General features: G+C 37.8%; 1 protein-coding gene across 2 annotated transcripts in view; it reads right to left on the reverse strand.

Moving 5' to 3' along the window:
* The window catches only part of FGD6 (FYVE, RhoGEF and PH domain containing 6), a 79,175-nt gene that overhangs the window by 39,100 nt on the left and 17,748 nt on the right, over positions 1 to 22,327 (reverse strand). For both annotated transcript variants that reach the window (XM_068937911.1, XM_068937917.1), the window contains exons 3-5: positions 11,585 to 11,732; positions 8,042 to 8,109; positions 7,922 to 7,952 (exon numbers count right to left, since the gene is read on the reverse strand). In XM_068937911.1, the coding sequence (XP_068794012.1) occupies positions 7,922 to 7,952; positions 8,042 to 8,109; positions 11,585 to 11,732 (247 nt within the window). The remainder of the gene's footprint in view (positions 1 to 7,921; positions 7,953 to 8,041; positions 8,110 to 11,584; positions 11,733 to 22,327) is intronic.

Here is a 22,327-nt window from a genome sequence, read left to right on the forward strand (position 1 = left end):
AGTCCTGCTCACTTATCCTTGAAGGAGCTTATCATACTATTTTTATGATATAACAAGCTCTCAATAGGAGAGAGATCAGGCTTACTGGTCCTCAGTAATCTAGAACTAAAATCTTGGCCCCCTATACATCAGCGTAGCCAGGATTGTACCTTTAGTGTAAGTCAGTATCTATCAGGAAAGGTATTCTCCCTGATCCCATGCAAACAAAATTTTCAAAAAGGTTAGCAATTTAGTATTTCACTTGAAAAATTAATCAAGTATATAGCACTGACAAAAAGGAAAATCCAAGCTAGGATGCAAGTGCTCTATTGCTGTCACTCATTTAAATTCAAGAGAGAGTGGGAAAAAAAACCCAATCTCTAATAGTTCTTTTTAGTTTGTGGTCTGTTGAAGCCTAACAGTCTGAAGAATGAGATAGCCTGAAAGAGGTGAAGAAACAGCACATGTCCATAGGTACTATCACGAGTTACATTTTAAATATGTATGGATTCCACACCTGCATTTGAAAATTTGTAGGGTCCTCAGGTAATTAAAAAAACAAACAACCCACCCCAAGTCCCATCCCTCCCCCCACAGGTCTCCCACAAGCCTTAGCTGCTATCTCATCAGTCCAGCACCTGGCACCATTTAGGGTCTATCAGACCTAAGTCTCAACTTTCTCCTGTCCTCTCCCCTCACCACATCAGCTTTCAGCAGTCATGAGCTCCGGATGCACTTGCTTGCTTTGTGACCCTCCAGGTCACACAGGCTGTGGCTGGGCAGAGCTATGACAGAAACTGAAAGGAGATACTGGGCAATGAGTGTGATGGGGCCGAGAGACTGAGAACGAAATGCAATGGAGTTAAAAAACAGATGGCGTTATTCATATGGAAATGTTCTGTTTTACAGCCTCTGTGCAGACTAGTGACACACAGGTTAACTACCAGCTGCGTCTTACACATTTTCCTGACCCTAGGGCATTGCTTAACACTCAAATGATGCAGGAACTACAATGGCTAAAGCTCAGATGAAGCTTTCTATAGAGCCTCATGCAAAATGCATCTTCATATTATCACAACATTCCCTCCAGCCCCCAAAAATCACACTCGCACACAATATACTGAATATACTTTGCCATGGGCTGAAAAAAGACTTGTAATTGAACGTTATAAGGCTGCTTGCAACATGTAAAGAAAAGCAGCTTTGTCTATAGCATAATCAAACTAGTTTTCTCCCTGACCAAACAAAAAAAGAAAACCAGGGAGTCAGGTTTAAGCACCAGTAGATAAGACAGGAATGTCATTTGTGGCTAAAACTACATTTAACTTCTAGATACCGCACTCAAAGAGCCTGCAGCATGTTTCCAAATACATGGAATTTGGTGTCTCTATTGGCTTGATCCAAAGTCTATAAACTTCATCAGGCTCTGGATCATGCCATGGAAGATTTGGTCATTAAAAGAGGCAGTCAAAGCTCTACTTCGTCATCCCCTCCACCCGGCTCCACAACTGAGACAACAGAGGGAGCCCTGCAGAGAGGAAACACAGGAAAGAAAGATAACACCAAACTTTCAAATGATGCAAACCAGACTGCTGAACAACAAAGGAGATAAACTTCAACACTCTTTTTTGTATTATCAAGTCTTACTACAGCAGCAGTTCTATGCCTTTGTCACTGTAATCATATTAAGATGTATTTATAACCTGGCAGTGGTTGCGAAGTAACCATCGTGCCAAGTTCAGCTTGAGATAAACTGAAGAGTTAAAAGCAGAGGTCATATGCCTGAAGAAAGTGGGGGTGGGAAAAGTTAAATTTATTTTATAAGGTTATAGTAACTGTTTTTATTTGAAGGTACTGGCCTTCTGAGAAAGTAATTTCATATGTTAGAAACGCCTAGAATTGATATATTTTTATAATTAAATGGGAAATACATTAATTTAAAAAGTAAAATCGGAAATTTCACTCTAAAGAGTGGAAGCTATTTAGATGAGGACAACTTTTGACATGAGTAGGTAGTGACCTGGAAATTATAATAATGGTAATTTAATGCTTCAGCACCTAATTCCTTCTAAAATTGAATCTGTTCTTTGCTAAATAGGAACAGAACCACTATAACAAATACATACACTGCATCGGAGATGATGAATAATGATCTCCAATATCTATAAATACGTGCAAGAAGCGATCCACATTACAAACATTTGTAGTGTATAGTACTACATACACTGCTGAAACACGCTGCTTTTATCAGTCTATTCAAAGGTAGTCATCTGAGTTGTCCTGGAAATTATTCTGTTTGAAGCACTGTAGCAATCCTTTAAAGTGAACTTTAATGAGATAGATTTTATAATTAAAAGTGAGCTTCTCAAATACTACAATCTTACTTTTCTTCCTTTCTTTTTTTTTTTAAAAAAAAAAAAAAAAACAACTTTGCCATGCTCACTTCACTGGAAAACACTATTTGCAACCCTAGACAAAAGTGTCATATGCTGTACAACAAAAAACAAAAGAATATTGAGATACTTATATGGAATCATCCCAGTTTCCTACCAGGGTAACTTTTCCCTTCAGAAGAGCAGATGCTATTGTACACTTTTTGAAAACTGCTTTCTGAAATGTTATTTATAGCTTCTAGTTCTATATTATATTTTTGCCCAACAGTAAACTTCCAATATCACATCTAACTTTTTAGGAAAAGACAACTGGCTTCTCACAGCTACTTGAAGAGGACAGAACTCATCACTGTCCTCTTTGGAAAGAGCACACGTACATAGAATTTATGTTCTTTCCAAACCAGAATCATCCTTTTCTACTGCGGACTAACATAAGACAGCATCCCACGGGCTACCTGTTGTCCATAAGAAAATCTAGTTTAGGCAGTTTTAACTTCTTCTGAGTATATGTAGTAGAATTATTGCCTGATAAAGCTCTCCCAACTTAAAAGCATTAGGTTTTTTTTTTTTTAATGCTATTGGCATGCGCTCTTGCCGGAGATGATCAATTTGTAACAATATTTGAGTAGAATACGACCATCACTGCTCCCCCCCGCCCCACTCTTTCAACGCAATTTTCTTAAGCAAGTAAATGGCTGTGATACTTGAAATAGTTCTGACCCTATAGTGAATCATCTGTGTTCAGTCCATACACTTCCCCCTTCACAAAGGCCCTGAGTCACAGTGTTTCTCTGTTCTTTCCACTGGAGGATTCCCAGCACAACTCAATGCAACCTGCCCCTGTTAGTCTAAGGAGCAAAGGAACAAGTTTGGTTGTAAACCAAGAAATATATTAACAGGACTAAACTCTCACTCATCTGTTTATTTTATTAAGTGCTCTGTTAGGTATCTGAATAATTGAATGGCGATAACTTTAAATGGGTAAAATTAAACCTTCTCATAAATTTAATTGGAATAGAAAGTGCTACACGATCTAAACACGATCACATATTTTACTCCTAAGGCTTCACCTGTATTCATCTTGGATTTGTTCTCCTGGACCATACCATCAGCAAAGAACAAATAAATCATAATCCCTTCTGCTGAAGTACAACTCCACCTAATGCACCTCCAGAAAGCTCAAATATCAGTTTAATTTAAGGAAAAATGTTTGCACTTGGATGATTTTCAAGGAACACAAACACACATCCTATGGGAGGAGAGAGAAAAAAAGAGACAGTTTCACATTCTAGGAAAAGCAACACGGCTGTACTATGACAAATGGTAAACAAGACTGCTAGGAATACAGTTACAGAAGATTTCACAAATACATTATTTAAAACAAGATAGAAATAGACAGACTTAACCATAGCAATGATAATTAATAAAGATGAATAAATGTGGACTGCAGCATTTTTCAAACATATGAGATTGCTTCTGGAAAGGTGATAAATAATTTCACACCTTTTTCTCAAGCAGTTTATTATGCTCACTTATAAGCATTTAATAACATAGTTAACTTTCATAATAAGTAATTGACTGTGTCATATTCCCAGAATGTTATTTCAAGGAATAGATTAGGTGGTACAGCAATGCTTCCTTCCAAATCAAAATTATTTTATTAGCTTTTTTTAAAAAAAGATAGCTACAGCTGCAGTTCATTGTCAAATGCCTCAAAAGTCAGCAATTGTAAAATACTTAATAGACTAAAAATTTTACTGATATCTTCACTTCAAACTGTTCAAATTTTTAAGTTTTGCAGTTGGAGAAACAGGAGTTGGAGGTTGAGAGACTTTTTCCACAGGTCACACTGTAGATCAGTAGTAAGCCAGGACCAAAGGCCAGGAGGCCCTCTGCTCCAAAACCCAGTTATTTCATTCGTCAATATGCATTCTTTTCCCCAAATCTACTATGATTAATTCTTTACAATATTTAGTTACAATTTAACATACAAAGTCAAGTCTAAGGGTTTTTTTTTTTTAAACATATAACTTTAAATGTCTTCTGAAAACAAAAACAAATTAAACCAGAGTTTTCCACACTCTCCCGAAGTGTCTCCGGAAGGACACACAGAGAAGGGAAAGTTGTCTGAACTCTCATCTGCTCTTGTCCAATAAGAGGATGATCTCGTGGCTGCAGAGAAGTTCCAGGTACCTCCTGACAATCTCCTACTTTCTCTCAGAGTGAGTCCTAACAAGGACAGCACTGAAGTGTAAGTCAGAAGGGAAAATTTAAAGGCTCAGGCAAAAGCCTACAGGCCTACTCCTGCCTTTTTTTTTTTTTTTTCCCCCTTCCTTCTCTGCTCCCATAGCAAAAAGTCAGACATCAAGCCCTGCAGTAGAAGTACCCATCCCATCCCAAACAATGCATGCTCCCTTGCTGGACCAGAAACCTCCTTGCCCATAGTGGGGGGGATCAAAAAGGAAGAGAGAACAAGAAGAGCGGTAAATGTTGGCAAAATAATAAAATTAGGACCAAAAAATGGACAAAAATTATAGCAACTAAGCCAGGTAGCTTACCCCTACAGCAACACGGTGCTGCTGAGGAGTTGCTTTCACTTGTGCAAAGCAAATTATTTCCAAAAAATCCCATAGTAAGGCAAGTGCAAAAGGCAGTGATCCTGGCCTACTCGTGTCCAGGAACACACCGGTGTTTTAGGGCACAGAACACCTTGGACGGTGGTGCTTGTTTCTTATGTCTCTTAGGTTTAACATCCAGTTCATGGTTATTTTTTCCTGCAAAAGTGCCCTTAGGGAAAAACTAACGCTTCTTGCATCTTCATAGACCATGTATGTCCTCTAGAAACCATACCTGAACCCTCCCAGAAAGGTATATACAGATGTGCCGGTTCAATTCATGCACTCTGTCTGCCAGTTTCTAAGAGCTGGATTAAGGGACAACTGGATTGTTGTCCCTTAAGAGAGCATTATGATTATACTACCAGAAATACAGAGAATTCAAGATTACATCTAATGGCTGATTCCTTCCTGAAACATCCCATTCACAGAATATGTTTGAGAGAGTATCATTGTGCAAAGCCATTGGCTTTGAATGAAGTTCATTAGCTCTAGTTCATTTCATGATATAACAGAAACTTCCCTAAGTACTTACCATTTTCTAGAGAACTTTTGCAATCTGTCTTAAACAGAACAAGCCAAGCGTACTCAAAAAGTGCGGTGTCCGAACAGAAACCCTGACTTCTTGAAGAGTTGCACCCCTGACCTGACTTCCTTAACAGAAAAGGAGGAAATGCTAATAAAAATTCAGTGGTACTTGTTACCAGTTTGCAACCACCTTCCCACCTTCTCAGCTGCTTTAGGCTTTTCTTCAAATACTCTGAATAGTAGCACCTTAAAAATATCTCTTTCTTAAATCAATGGATTTGTTACCTGGCTGTACTAAGAGTACCTGCATTAACTGGCATCAGTAAGGCAGACTGAATAGAATATTATCAGTTTCAGTGCATTGCTAATGGAACTGGTCACTAAATTTCAACTATTTACTATTTGGAAAAACACTAATGGAGGGTTCGGAAGGTATAATGAAGTCTCATCTGACATGCCAATTGTCAGATGTCTGACATGCCATCTGACTTTAGGTGAAGCAGCCCAGTGTGGGGAGAACCTAGTTTTCACTTTCAGAAATCTGTCAGGTTGCTTATCTGGCAGTTAGTAATTCTGATACTAAAGCCAGTAAGCCAAGGTAGTTTAAACAGAGGCAGAATCAAAATGGCAGTTTTTTTCAATATTTATATATTATCCATAATAATATGCTAAGTAAACAGATTTAATGTCTGTGATAAGCATTCAAAATCTTCAAATCTACCACTCTCTGTAAATAAAGCAACGTGTTTCTGGGACTTTTCTCAACTACAGCAATTTTGTTTAATGAAGAACACGCGCACAACACTTCCCTCAAAAGTAGAGCCTAACTCTGACGAAAGCACTTATCAAGGTTCACCTTGGGCAAAGGTGAGAACAGGGCAAGTGTTTCTTTGACTCTCAGCCTACCATCTGCCCTTGTTAGACCAGGCTGAATACGTATCAATTGTTACTGCTGTCAACAAGAACCTTTCTAACATGTTTGTATTTCGCAGCTAGAAACTAACATATTGTCATGGTCAGAGTTGCGAGTTATCCATTAAAACAAAGCAGAACACATTCTATAGCACTGCAGATTTACTTATGCGCAGATAATCTTAAGAAGTTTATACCAGAAACCTCCTCAGCTCCCTACACTGCCTTCACTCTCCCATGTTCTTCCTCTGTTTGCTTGCTTTTTCCACCACAATGGCCTTTGTTTCTAGTACTGCACGTTATCTGAAGATATATTTTCAAGAACTGACACACCGAAAAGCAAAGAGACTTTTTAAGGTACAAGCTACATGCATGAAGAATATAATTAAAATCACATAACTAAACTTGTCAATACTCATTAGAGCAATTCTCTTCTTTTAACCAGGATTTAAACCTCAGTTCCGTAGTAGAAATTATGTTGACTATAAATTCTACATTGGTCACAACCGTTAGACCCACCATTTTAAAAATCAAACTAACAGAACAGGAAAACCAATTACCAAGATGGAAGGCAAGCGAGGAAGTGGTGCGGTAATTTTTTTTGCTGCCTGGAAGATCTCCTTTTTACAGGATTGTACACATCCATACATAAGAGTCTTTGTTCCCAGTTTCACAAACTATGCTTCTCAAGAGACTCAGACGCATCTGTTTGCAATATAACTACGTCTGTTGCCCAAGGAAAAATTACTATGCTTGCAATTTTTAGAATGATAAAATACTACAAACATATGACCTAAGGATTTTCAGAAATAACATCAGATGGTGCTAAAGAAAGCTAAATTCTTCATTAATTTACTATTTTATCATCTTCTACACCACATGTTTAACAGATCATTGGTCTGCATAAGCAAGGATTAAATACCCAGCCCTTGCTGTGAACATCACTATTGTGTGCACTGCAATCACAGCTGTTACCAGGAAGCAAGTATCTGTCAAAATACTGCAGCCTAAAAAAAAATGCCATGGTGATGAACATAAAGAGAGCTAATTAGTTACACTACCTAAAGAATGTGTATTTTCCTATATCACTTCTAAACATAAATTAGTTCAAAAACCCCACTAGTTTAAAAGTTATTCTAACCAAAGTTTTATGAATGGAAGATATGTTTGTTTGTTGCCATGGTACAAGCTGGTCTATAAACTAGGTACCTATTAACATAAATGGATGCACATTTCATTTTCAATATTCAAGCAGTACCCCACTCATCTGGAACACTGCGCGCATTAAAAAGGGGGAGAAAAAACCCACCAAAATATTCACCCATTATAAAAAAAATCTGCAACTTGAAATCTCTGCTTAATTAGATTACTTTTTATGTTTTGCACACATAAGCACTGTAGACAAAAATCATATTCACTGAAATAAAACCTAAACATTGGACTTTAATGGATGAAACAAGTGGAAGAGGAAACAAAAATTGTATTGATACTTACAATGTGTAAGAGTTTTAGCACATCCACAAACCTACCAAAACAAGAAAAAGCAAATAGTTACTTTTGAATTGCACAATTAAAATAAACTGACTAGGTCTTAAGTTTAGAATTGACACTTACACTTTCTCTGAGCTCATGATCTCCTTGGCAATATGGTAAACTTTTGTTTTCTTTCCAGCTGCCTTACTCTGCAAATAAAATTATAAGTTATACTATGCACACCTACTAAAACTGTAGTAAAGATCATTTCAGCCTAGTAGTTTCTCACATTCAATCTAGTCATTCAATAGTTATTTTCAATAAGAAGTATTTTATACTGCTTTGAAATCTCCTAGCTTTCCAGGATCTGTATGAAATTCAGTTTAGCTTGTAGCTGGAAATAAAAATATTAGCTAAAAATTAGCTTTCATATAACTATCAGCCTTCCTATTTAACTATTACAGGAAGCACTGAAGCCTATAATGAATAAAGCCCTAGAAAATGATAGCTATTGGTTATTGAAAGAAGTATGGATAATGTATATTATTCACTTTTTTTTCTGATTAACATAGCAACAGTAATATTTGCAGAAAACTCAGATGGCTTTCAGGAATATCTTATAATAAATACAGACTTTCTGCAGAAGATGAAAGGAGAAAAATATCACACAGAGAGAAAAGTCAACTTTTGACAGTCTACTAAAGAAAGTTGCTGGATTCCGGTTCATCTACTTAGCAACCATACTCCAAAACCGTAGCAGTTTGCCCTTGTAACCTGAGGCTCCATGTAAATGTTGCTGACTTCTGTGCACGCACACATACAGCTTGCACGAATCAATGCTACTGTTCGTCAGAGAGAATAAACCAGCATAACTAAGCAAAATGGGGTAGATCAGGATGCAAATTTTTTTTGCACTAGTGTAACTCCATATATAATTTCCCTCAGATAAATAAAATCTTTCTCCATAACAGCACTTATGGTTCACTGTATGCTTCTCTGATGCAAGCTGGCACTATATCTCTTATATTTTTAGGCTTTCATTTCAATAGGCTTCAAAGAAAGAGCATGGATGAGAAGGACTAAGACATCATAAGGTACACCACACAAATGCAGTGGAAATCCTAGCGAGGATATACTGAATATAGTAGTGTAGTGCAGACACTGAACAGTATATCTGGAGAAGGAGGCATCAGTGGCATTACATACACACTTTTGATTCATAAACAGCAATGCTGCAAGATTCTTCTGGAGTTGCAGTTCTTCTCTAAACCTATAAATAATTCCCAAGTGCTAGAAGCCAAAACGTGAAATCTATGATATTCATAGGATAGTCTTAACAATATTGTTAAATTCAATAAATCTAAATTTAAAAATTAATTTTTAATTTAATAATTTCACATGGCATCAAACACATGCAAAAAACAGTCTATATTTTATATACTATATATATAGCTTCACACAAAGAGCTAGGATTTTATTTCTAAAACATCTGTCCTTATGATTTGATGCCTTTTTAGAAAACACAACTGATATACTACAAGACTGAATTTACAAATAATCTGGTTACACAGAGTACGATATCTGCCATTCATTGTAGAACTGACTGTTGCAAACCTGCTGAAAATTAGTATTTTATGAATAAGATGCTAATCCTAAACAATTACAAAATGAACTGTTGCCACCTGTTTTCAACCTCATTTGAGAGGCTTTTCACATACCAGCTGGCACTGAAAAGGCCATTTCTTATTTGTTCAGTCAAAAGATACTCTCAGCCTAAAACACTCTAATCTGAAAATTGAAAGGATATAAACTGGCTTTCTGTCTCAAGACACTGTATAGAAAAGGAAGATTATATCTCCTTTAATGGATAAAAAGCATCAAAACAACCAGATGCTTTTGGTAAGACAAAACAAAACCAGCTGATCACCAATGCAGCGATTATTTTCTTCTGCAGCTGCAGAAACTGTTAGAAAGTTTTAAGCAAGCAGTGGATGGTTTTTAATCTCCCGCTGCCAGTTCCACGTGCCACAGGCCAGCTGAGGCAAGCCGAAGAACAGATGCTTCAAAATAAGTTCTGAATTACTTGGTGGCCAGTGCACGTTCCAGGAAATCTAAGAAGCTTCTTGACAGGGATATTTTCCTGTAAAACTCTGTCACGAAGGATTGAGAAGGACAATTCTGGAGACACACAACGTAATGTTAGCTCATATACAGATACGATTCTAGTTCATTTCACAGAAACAAGCTTTTCTCTTCACTCCCTTTCCTCCTCCAATTTTATTTCTCTTGGGAGATTTGATTAAATGAAACTATGTTTCAGCACACTATTAAGAAATTCAAATCTGACACAGCATCATCAACTCTTCTCTTCCATCTTTGGAAATTCTCATTGCTGCCTTTAAAAAAAAAAATGAAATAAAGGAGGCAACTATATCTCAGGTAATACTCTTGATACTCTGCCATCAAAGGAAACAGTACTTCATCTGGAATGAGATAAACGACCTTCAGAGCTGCTAGGATTGTTACAGGGGAAAGGAAAAGATTTTATAGGCTGGCAGATTTCAGGGCTTCCAGGACTGTAAACTCTTAGGATTTAAGAAAGTTGGTAATTCCTGAGGAGTGGGATCGAACCCCTAGTGTTAACTATTTAGAAGGAAATGAAGTTCTATCTCCCAGCTCCCAGCTTGAAGAAAAGAAAAAAAAAAAAAAAAGACAAAAAGAGAAACAGAGAACAAGATCAAAATAGGGCAAATCATTCCAATCCAGTACTCTCAGAAATCAGCAGAAGGTCAGATCTTGGCCATAACAGTTAACTGTGTTCTTCACCTCTCCAAGGGCCAAAGAAGTGGCCCTACAGCCCTCAGAATTAATGTGCACGTGAGGCCTATCTCCTCAATATCAATGCAGTGAATAAGGAACTGAAATGCTGAAGAGCAGGATTAGCCCTTTGTGTATTCGGGCCATTTGAAAAGGAAGGACCAGAAATTGGTTAACAGTCATCTGTATCCTCTGTGTCAAACAGTGATTTATCAGGTTTATGAGAAGAATGTTTTAATGCAAGAAAGCCGTCTGCAAAGATGGAAGTGGTTATTGGAACACAGCCTTCATTTCATACAGCCAAAATCTCCCTGAAATGGGACCACATGAATAAAGTTACAACTACCAAGAGATTTTTCAGAAGGACCTCTTCAGACCTTGCAAGACTCATCTAGCCCCTTCACTTGGGCTTCACCAATGCTGACAAATCAAACAGCTGACTTCAAACATTCAAGAGACATTGTGCACTCTGGGATCTGTGAGGAGGAGACAGCCTCATTAAAGAGTATTGACAAGTTTGTTCCAGATCAAAAACCTCTAAATATATATATATGTGCATGTCACTTTGTATGAGAAGGGCACAGTGGGTAGGTCTACAACTCCACAACTCAGTGAAAGATTAAGAATGAATGTGCCAGGCAACATATGCTTTCTAATGGCATATTTCTAAACTTGGTCTCTTGGTATCAGGCTAGTGTACACATATTAAACTAAAACTTGAGAAAAAAATGAAACTATAAGAATGGTCACAAGAAATCTGTCGAGTTATTTTGATTCAATGCCTCTTATTCAAAAGCATCCCAACAGATTTTTACAAAGCAGTATAAGAGCAAGGAAAAGTTTCAAAAAACAAAGATGAAAAGATACCTGTTTATCCTCTTGAGGATCCAGCTCCCCTTTGCTGGAATCAGAATTTGTGTCATCATCTTCATCAGAACTATTCATGATATCTTCTTCATCTGACTGAAGATCCCCCATTACCACACTAGGATGATCATGGTGCTCCTCTGAGGTCCTATAAAGAAAAGATATGCAGTTGATAAATACACCATACTTTATTTAAATGAAGAGTTTTCTATTTTACACTATGCTAACTGTTATCAGAAGTACTGAGAACAGAGGAGGAAGACAGTGGTGGGATTTTGCACAGTGGAACTCTAGAATGTTTCTTCTACACTGAGATTTATACAACGCTTGCTGACACTGTGGCCAAAAGCCATAGGACCTTTGCAGAATTTACATTATTCTTGTCCTTCAGAGATTATCAGCATCACTATTGACAGAGAAATTTGGTTACTCTGTTCCCTTACTGTCCTGCGCATGCATAGTGCAACATTTATACCATGTGCTGTATGGATTAAAAAAAGATTATAGATTTCTTGTTCTTCTTTCTCCCATAATATCAGGACTTGTTCCAGACATGGCACTCAGATTGCAGTTTTCTGTCTGAAATGTTAGATTCTTATTTATAAATACATATATACACACACAAGCTTGTTTATCAAAGCATAAACTAGTTAAACAACTGCATCAGGATAGCAGTGTTAGAACTGTTCTGCCCAATTCATTCTCAACTCTTAAAAATAAAAATGTGGAACCTTTCGTGATTAAACCCCCCCCATCCCTCAGGAATAGACACCTTCCAGATAGCTGTCAAAGCTATACAACATAGTCATGTTCTGTTGCTGTGGCATGATTACAGAGGTCTCTCTTTTTATTAGCTTTAGCCACATTTGCAATGTACTGAAACTTGATGAGACAAGCATACAACCTTCTTCCTCTAACTAGCCTTGACATCTTTAGTAAAGATTTAGAAAATGCATTTTTAGAAGAAAACAAAGGGACAGGGGGATAGGGAAAGATAAAAACAAAAACAAAGAGGCTAGAGGAAACAGTTTTGATAAAGTCACAAAGAAACACAGCAAATCCCTGGGCTCGTACCTTCAATCGTTGGGAACATCTGATAATTGCAAGTTACAATCAAGCAGTGTCTAAATCCACAAAATATATGTGCCAAAGCCTACAGAGATGCTGAGATGCCACAGGCTTGTCGTGATATATGAAACAAAAGGGATTAGCTACTCTACAAAACAAATCCAGAAACCCGCCCCCCCAACCTGTCGTAGCCAGCGCAAATCTCATTGTGCTGATCAAAACCCAGTTTTTTGCAGCAGCTAACACGTCAGGGCTATATAATTCTTCAAGCAGATAACCTATGCCTCCCAATGTAAGGGATGTTTATGACTTATCTTGTATTTTGCCAGCTTTAAATCATAAGAAAGAAAAGATGGGTGTGGGGTGGGGGGCAATTCTTGAGATGCACTACCTCTAAAAGTCACTGTTCCCAGAAAAAAACATGTTAGTGTGGACACCATGTAAACTGACTGCCAGGAACCTTTTCCCAAATAGAAGAATTAAAGAATACCAGCCGCATGAGGATGCTCTGGTGGCCACAACAAGGTGGCTCAATTATTCAATGCTCAGTGCAGAGTTAAAAAACAAAACAAAAACAAAAAAACCCACCTAACCACAAAAGCCACAGGTACAACCCTCTCCCCACAGCAAACAAATGCTGATTACAAGTGGAAATATATTTAGGGAGGAAGACAAGATAAGCTGGCCTGCAGACAGACCTTTGTCAGTCATGAAGACATGGAAATATTAAAATAGCTTAATTCTATTAAAATGACACAGGAAAACCTAGGGAAACATCCAGTTACTATCACCCAAACTGAACCCTGATTTGGGGAAGACGACTGCAAGGTCATCACTGAATTCAAGTGAGAAGCTGAGAGCAGGCTGCAGCGGCCAGGGCGCGCAGCAGGAGCCAGGTATCACACCCCGGAATTCGCCACCTTCGCAGGCAGGAGAGCAGCCGGCAGAGAGGCCCGTGCTGAGGACCACAACCCATGACGTATTCCAGGGACAACCCCCACAGATGCTCTACAAGCTTCAGGAAGGCAAAAAAAAAAAAAAAAGCAAAGCACATTTTCACTGGAACTTCTCATGGAAGTACGTTAGCAGGCCTCTGAAGGTTCCTCAGTTATTTGTTAACTTTAGCAGTTCAGGAAGCTCCTTGACTAGCCTGTCTAGTTTACAGTCAAATGGCTGTAACGGCACCTGTTGGTCTGCAAATAATAGAGAACTTTTGGATCAGTTGATGACTCTTCCTGTCCGGAAGGACGAGGATCAACTTAGTTGGCCTGTGGTGGGGGAATAATTTTTTCAACAGAGGAATTATCAGTTTATTTAATAGAAATTTTTAGTAAAAACCACTCAGAAAATTAGTAAATAGCTACTAATTAATTCGGACATTTAGTAAGTGCTCTCAGGTTACGGCCATTCAGAAAACACATTTTTTTTCCTTCCTGCGAATCACAAGAAACGTTTAAGGAGTAAGCTACTTTTCTGGCGTTTGTGGGGGGTGGGTGGGTGGGTGCGTCTATAAACACGCACACACAGAGTGACTGCAGATCTTACTTATAATATCTGCCCCAGCAGCCAAAGCACCCCAGAGTAATTCTGGTAAATCTTTATACTGCATTCACTAGAACACTGCCAAATCTACCGCCCAGTAACTCACCATCTAACACAGGCCTCGGGTTCCTTCACCTGATATAGTCAGCTTTTTTTTTTTGCCCCCACCGCCCAAAAAATACCCCAAAACAGTGAATAATTAGATAATTCATAGCTGAAGGAGTTCACATCTAGACATTTCTGAGAATCAAATAACCTAGGGATATCTAGGCATGGGTAGATATACTCCCTTCTGGTACTTGTGGCTTTGTTTCGCGACTCCAAAGATGACCTGGACATTGTCAGTATTTTGATTAACCTTTACCAACCATAAGTTGGAGAAATATGCCTGTACCTTTTGTCTTAATCTTTCATCACAAACACTACGGCTTTACTGTCCTAAGTAGAAACAGTTTTGCATTTACTGATTACTCTTTCTGTGCTTTGCTTCAAGTCATCTATACCATGAATGTACATAACTTCCCTAAGAGTTATTTCTAGACTAAGTGAAATTCCCAGTATTCTTTAAGGATAGTTTGGAAATAACAGTAAAACTTTATTTAAAGTATCAATTACCCTTTTCCAAAATATCCCAGGCGTGCAGTAGGGGTTATTTTTTAAGCAGCTCTTCTGAGTTTTGAGGTTCACGCTATCCCCAAAATACCTATTCCTATCTTGTTCCCTCTTCATCACATATTTTGTCTTACCCGCAACACAAAAAAGAGAAACTTCTGCATTATCAGTCATGTGAAACATCATCATTGCCAACTCACCGTACTGTCCACTGAGTAAGCATATCTTGTCATATCATGTGAGCAAGTTTCCTAAATATAGATGTGGGGCTTTTTTATTTAACACATACAATTAAGAGAGTGTTAATTTGCCTCATAATGGAGCAGTTTATGGGATGAAACATTTGCATTGTGCTATATTTTCCTAGTGCTATGGTAAGATATTAATGAAACAAAACATGCATGTTTTAGTCAGACATACAGCAAGATAAATGGTCAGAATTTATAAAGAACTGCCATCAAGCTGTTCCATCCAGGAAAAAAAATCCTACTCAAATCAGTAACAAAATATTACTGCTTTCGAAGGATGACCAAAAAAAACTTACTTGGTTCCTGATGCATTTAGAAGGCAATTAGCATTTTAAGCCTGACTGAGATGATTCAAAGAGAGTGTCTGCTAATACCATGCCTCAACATTAAGTATCTTACAGTATATTAGAATTACATCATGTGTTAGCATCAACATATCTACTAAAGCAAGTTTCTGCAGCTCCAAAGTATTTAATAGATTCTTCCACATTACTCCTTTATACACATTTCTCTATGATTTCCATTATTTTTAGAGCTTTTTTTCTGCTTCTGATAAGTACTCAGAATTCTGTAGGGGTGTTGAATGAACGGTCCTTACACACAAAATTCTGCTAAATTCATAGAATTTATCACTTGTCTTGTTGTTATTTTGAAAGAGACACCCATGCTAGCACTCTTCACAGGAGTCTCTCTCAGCATCTTTACAGTACTTCCATCTCTTGCTCCATTATTTCATGAAATATGTTTAGAAAGCCTTCAACATACAAACAAAAATCACAAAATCTGAAACTCACAATCAACTAAAAATACACATAAACATCAGAGAGCCAATAACCATACTCTAGTACGGTATTTCATCTCTAATCTTTTCTTCTACCGTTATATTTCCCAACAATCCTTTCATAGTTACTTCCATCTCACTTTCCTCCAGAGAGGTAACAACTACTACTGCTTTTCATCCATTTTACATTTTTTATATTTTCAGTCCATGCAATCAATTTCAATAAATAAGGAATGCCCAACTGTTTTTAAGACCTAAAAGCACACTGGCTCTCTGTTGAGGAAATAAACAATAAGGCTGTTACATTTTCATAGCTCCTCATACTCGTAATAGCTGAAGGTAAGGCAAGGCAATAGCCTCACTGACTGATCCTCTCAATGGATCTTAGCTATACACTTCTGAGAAACCCAAAGGATAAAAGACTTAAGAGACTAGACTAAAGAAAAAAAGTTCTGTGGACTCTTTTTTGTTAGGTTCGGAACCTCCCTTTTAAACTAGAAAGGATTGCTAAGGATAGAATTCAAGTTAAGGTCTACAAACAGTTAAGAAGTGGTTATCTAATATGGGTGCTCAAGGCAACAGAAGATGTTCTTGGAATGCCCTCACAGTGTGCCACAGCAGAAGCGAAATTATTGTTTGATTAATAATTCTGTTTGTTTTCACTTAGTAAGCTTTATTTTGCTTTAATACTTCTGATTTTATCTGAGACACTTCAGTGTCTTTATCTAATACTTATTTGTTTTTCTGCAGTTTTCTGGCCAAAAAAGAAATTGGTTCTTGAAAGTAAGCACACTTGGCAAAACACTTAAATAATGAAAAATAATCAAGATCACTAAAGAGCTCCTGTGAAAGTCTTAAGAAAGCATATAATGGTATTAGTGATCATCTCAGGATTAACAAAAGGAAAGGCATCAATTAACGCATTTTTCCAAAGGGTTACATTTTATAGTAATACCTCGACTCCACAACCATCTTAAGCAAGCCAACATTAGCAAATATTTCCTTGTGCAAACCAGTCCGGAAAGCATCAAGATGAACTTCATATTGCTCCAGATGCACCTGGACTCTAACCTATCATATTCAGCTCACAGCATCATTCAGAAAATCTGAAATTTGAGTTAACTGCCCACCATTCTAGCTCTTACCGAAATTCCCTGCCTTGTTGTCCTCTTCATGCCCTCTGCCTTTCAGCTCTCTTTCAGGCATAACTGACCACTAAGCAGTACATGAGGATGAAATGCAGCCTGGATCAGGTGGCTTACTTATCTTGGCTATTCCTACAGCATGAATCACCTCTTTGCTTTAGTGATAGGTGCACAGATAGAAAGAGCTTGTGCTGAGACCCCTCCAGGTGTACTGGACAGTGTCAGAAATCGTAGTGGATATTGCTGCAGCTCTCGCAGTGCTCGCTTGGCTGCCAACATTAGGGATTGGATGCCTTAATACAGACAAGCTACTTGGGCTTCAACTTCTCTGCCAAAAAAGGTGCTTTTTGATAGTGAGAGAGTGAGACTGTCCTCTCAGACAGGATTTTGTAAGAAGATATTTTAAAGTTATATATAACTCTAGTTCTTCTGCATGACAATTCATTGATTTAAACTAGCTCCTGTATTATTAGGACTAGCAACAACAAAAAAGGCAACAGACCTTAGGAGGTTTTTAATCGATCTGATGATACAGAACATGAGTGTTAATCTTTATTTCCCTTTTGTTTCCTTTTTTTCTTTTTTTGAAGCCACCTAACAGATCATACCCGTAAGTTTCATTGCTTGCTTTCGTGTGGAGCTATCCTTCCATAGCTGATATTGCTAAAGATTGTAAAAGAGCCTTAACTGAAGTCTTAAAAGGGTGAAGAAAAAACAACAACAAAAAAACACCACAAAACAACAGGCACACAGACTATATCAATGAATTAATGATTATTTGCATCACCTATACTTGTTCTGGGTTTATTCTTTCCTGGCTGGTTAGGGAACTCTAAGGAAACAATTAAAATACAAAGCATAAACAGACTCCTCAAGAATCATATCTAGAAAACAGAAATAACCTCCATCTAGCTCATCAGCTGGCTTGCAGTGTTTTGCTAAAGTCAGGATAGTTTTTATAACCACATTTTTAAAACTTTAAATATTCAAACAATTATTTTAAACGTTATATATACACTATACGCATGCATAAGCACCTATGCATTTTACAGAAAGTTGAGAACCTTGATCATTGTGATACACTGTCAAAACAGAAGCTCAAAACAGCCCAAGTGAAATGGATTTTGGTTAAGACAGCTTGTACTTTGAAAGCTGCCTGCTGCCTCTGGGTAAATGACTAGTTTCAGCACGAGCTCAGGAGACACTGCCTGGAACTTGCTCCTGCCACGAACGTTTCCAAGAACCAGCTGCTTCCTCCTGCTTTTTACCTCTTGGCCCTCTGTGCTCACACCTGGATTTTCCAGGCAGCAGTTGGATCAAACACTCTGGGTAGAGCTACCACCACATTTGGCCTCTTATATCATGCCACTGGCAGCGCATTCTATACTTGGCTGAGCATGTTGCAAGCTGCAACACCTGACTTGTTGGAACTCAGCTCTCCTAGTGTTTTCAGCTAGCAGTGTTTATTTTGGGATTTGTTATCCTCAGGTCAAGACATTGCTTATTTCTTTCCTCAAGAAGAATAAGAAAATCTGACTTCCATTCTAAGTTAAAAAAAAACAAAAAAAAAAGTAAGACATTTGCTCCTATGTGTTTCACAGTTAATCAATTTTGTACCTTTTTAAATTACTCTTTTCTTTTTTTTTTTTTTTTGGAAAACTTCAAGTGTATTATGATCAGTACAGCTGTGCACATACATTCTTGCTAGATTTTAGAAAGCATGGTTTAAAAAAGGTGAAAACTGTCAGATTATCTCCATATGCAGCTCTGATTTGAGAGCACGAGCTCCTGCTGCCAGAGGTACATAAAGACTGCTCTCATTGCAGACAGCCTCCCGTACTCACAGAAGTGTTTTTCAGCTTCAGTTCTGTCAGACCATTTGTTGACAATTCCTCTATCCCTTGCAAAGTTCAACATAAACACACATGCATGCTTCAGATGTTTCCATGCTCTCCATACAAAAATATTAAATGCCATACTAATTTTAATATTAAATTGGCATATTAAAAAAAGGAATTAACAAATCTTATTAGTGAAAACTGTTTTCTGACATGACTTCTTTTTAAGCTGGCTCTCTTTCTTAATCAAATTGTTATATTTAAGATCTGTAACATCCCCGAAACATCATCCCAGACACACTGCAGGTGTCTCCCAATGCATCAATTCAACTGCCAAGCACCATGACACAGGCACAATCGCAGAAAGCAGAATACAGTCACATTACATTGGCTCCACTGGAGCTGCCACAACATACTGTCACACACTAAAACAGTTTTTGCTAATTTAACAGAATATAATCCAAGATGATACAGTGGACAGTCTTGAGCATTAGTACTAGATGAAACACCATGTCAAAACACAGGGATTTAAACCCTTGCCTTCAGACTTGTACAGAAAAATGATCCACTGTATCAGTTCTTCCTCTCATTACCCCATAATTAGCTCCTCCAGCAGCACATCAGGTGTGTGTTTCTTAGATATTCCTTAAAGAGAATTGCTTTGTTTAAAATCAGAGTGGGAAGAAATTCTTCATGTTGCCATTTTTTCATTATGCCTATTTGTTAGGTGGCTTAGGTAAAACATGCAGTGCAGTCTTTGCAGAATTTGCATCTTTTTGCTTTCCCTTCTTACCATTAAGTCTAATTTTCAATCTCATGTCATAAGGAGGGCTGCACATCAACAATACTTAATGGCCAAGATCACACCTTTGGAAAAAGACCTGGCATGGAAGTGATAACTAAACAAAGACCACTAAACTACAGCAGGACCTGCTACTCTAACTTCTCCTGATTCACCCATATAAAAGTTAGGCCCTAGGCAGAAGTGTTTATTGGGAAGGGGGAGCAGGAACAGAAAAAAACAAAGTAACACTTTACTTGCCAGGCACATCAAAATAAAGAGGGGAGACCTAAAAACCTATCACACATCTCCAGTACCACTGACGAGAATTCTAGACAACTAGAATAAAAACGTGCCGAAATCTCAAACCAAACTCATCAGACAGGATGGTTCTGTTCCCACTTGGTCTAGTTTCTCCTTTCGTATTAATGCCTGCCTCAAACAAAATTTGACTTTACCTTGTCAGAGCTACCATGAAATTCCAGTGCTTAACTACTTCTCTTCCCCTAAAATCAAAGTTATCTCAAGTCTCCAAAAGTTTTCTGTATTGACTGATCATTATTTTTATGATTTATTTGGTGAATTAATCCCTGAAATCAAGACTGGAGTACATTTCTTCAAAAAGCTGCGCGGTCAGTTTAGAAACAACATGCAACCCTTTGCACTCCAGCTTTTACATGTCAGACACCTAGAAGATGACCAAAGAAATCTAAATTACCGAGGACTCGAAAGACAGAGTTTCTTGGTTCTAAAATAACACAGAGCAGCTTAGCTTTTAAACACAGTACTGCCTGCCTACACGTCAGCTGACAGAGCTTCCTGAAGAGGGTGCTGAAAAATACAGGATGAAACAATTTGGCTGGAACCTACATGGCCTCGCTATAAAGACTAACTGAGCTGTTTGTAAGGTTGGGCTTGCGCTCTCTTTTCCCTCAACCTTTTACATAGATTGGAGGAAAACAGGAATTCAGACGCTTCTAAACTTTACAGTTTTCAGTTCCTCTCAAAATCAGTACAGAACACCTGACCATCAGGAATACTGCTGGCAAAATAAATAAAAATCAACAAAATCTCCAGAGTTGAAACCACCAAACCATCAGGCTCAGGTTGTAGATACCAAAACAGAAGCTTTGATCACATTCCTTTTATTTACTCATATGCACTTTAAAGAACTTTTTTCAGTTCATTTTACTTCTGCTGGATGGGATGGAACAACTTTTCATAAGCACAAAGACACCATTTCAAGGAAAATTAAAACTTGCATAAAATCAGTCATTTAAAAAAAATTTGATGTGATTCTAGCATCTGAAGGGAGAACTGCATTCCCCAACCTGCATCGTATCTGCTGCATCGAGACAAAGTAGCCACGCACAATTTTGTAAGTCTGTACGATAAGACATGTTTAATCGGAGCAAATGTAAATGTTGGGATATATATTAATATTACTTTCTGTATTTAAATAAAAACAAAAGCTATATTAATATTACTTTCTGTATTTAAATAAAAACAAAAGCTAGTATCTTGACTGCTTTCTTTCTCTATATTGATTTTATGCCCCCCTCCCCCAAAATATCGATCTAATCTACATATACATTCACATTAGATCTTGCTGCAGTTAAAAATTTCACCATACAAAACAGCACTCAGCAACTTCACAAACACATTTCCTGAGCCAAGGCTGAAAATAACTCACAGGAAAAGGCTGTTGTTGAGCATATGAACGGGTCTTTCACCAATTCTCATTTCATATTTGACTTTCCATTCTACATTTAAGGTACTCTCTGCAGTTACATTTTGTTAACCTGCTATTTATACCATTGTTGTCAACTGGAGACAAGAAGAGCCATGTTAGATGAGGCGAATAAAGGCTAACACTGTGACAAATACATAACAAAAAGTTAGCTTCCCTCATCTTAAGGGAAAGGAAATATGTAGAAACAATGCTGAAATTAGGACAGAGCAAACGCGGAGTAAAAGTAGAAAGAAAAAGGTCAAGCATTAGCAGTTAATTTATGAAAGTGACATGATACCTGAGTTCCTCTTAGCCATAAATAGGGCAGTTAGGAAACAAGCTAAAGGACATAAATTTGTATGTACTACTTTGCTCACTTCAGGCTCCTCCTGACATTACATTAAGCTGCCCTCTGGCCTGAAGACAGCCAGCTCAATAGGTGAGAGCCAATGCTCCGAGCTGACACGTCACCGGGAGGAAGGATGGGGACATCCTTGTATTGTACTGGCAGGATCAATTGCAATAGCACCGATAGGACATTTTTGCCATCTGCAGTGAGCGCTTCTTTGGTGGAAAATGAAGGATAGCGGAGTTAACCATTTAGTTCATAACAAATCCCGCATTCATGCTCAAAAGGGCTTTTAGTGCACATGGACTGCATGTGCTCCAAGGTTAACATGCCACAGTTTTTTAGACTGCATAAGACAGTGACAAAAAGTAAGCATGCAAAGCCTTGTTAAAGCAGCAGAGGGGCTGGCCCAGCAGTCAGCTATTGCATTTTGTCAGGATCTAGTTCTTGTCACCATCGGCAGCTTGAGCTCTCTCTTTCATACACACAGATACAGACAGTCCCAAAAGGATAATGTCAAGAACTTAAATATCATCTATTTTTAAGTAACACTTACAATACCATCTGATAAATTAGAAATGTTTCATTATTGCTTTTCCAATTCTGTCAAAAGTTTCTCTATGCACTGGGTCTATGTCAGCCTGCCT

This window comes from Struthio camelus, chromosome 1 (assembly GCF_040807025.1).
Source record: "Struthio camelus isolate bStrCam1 chromosome 1, bStrCam1.hap1, whole genome shotgun sequence".
NCBI classification, from domain to species: Eukaryota; Metazoa; Chordata; class Aves; order Struthioniformes; family Struthionidae; genus Struthio; species Struthio camelus.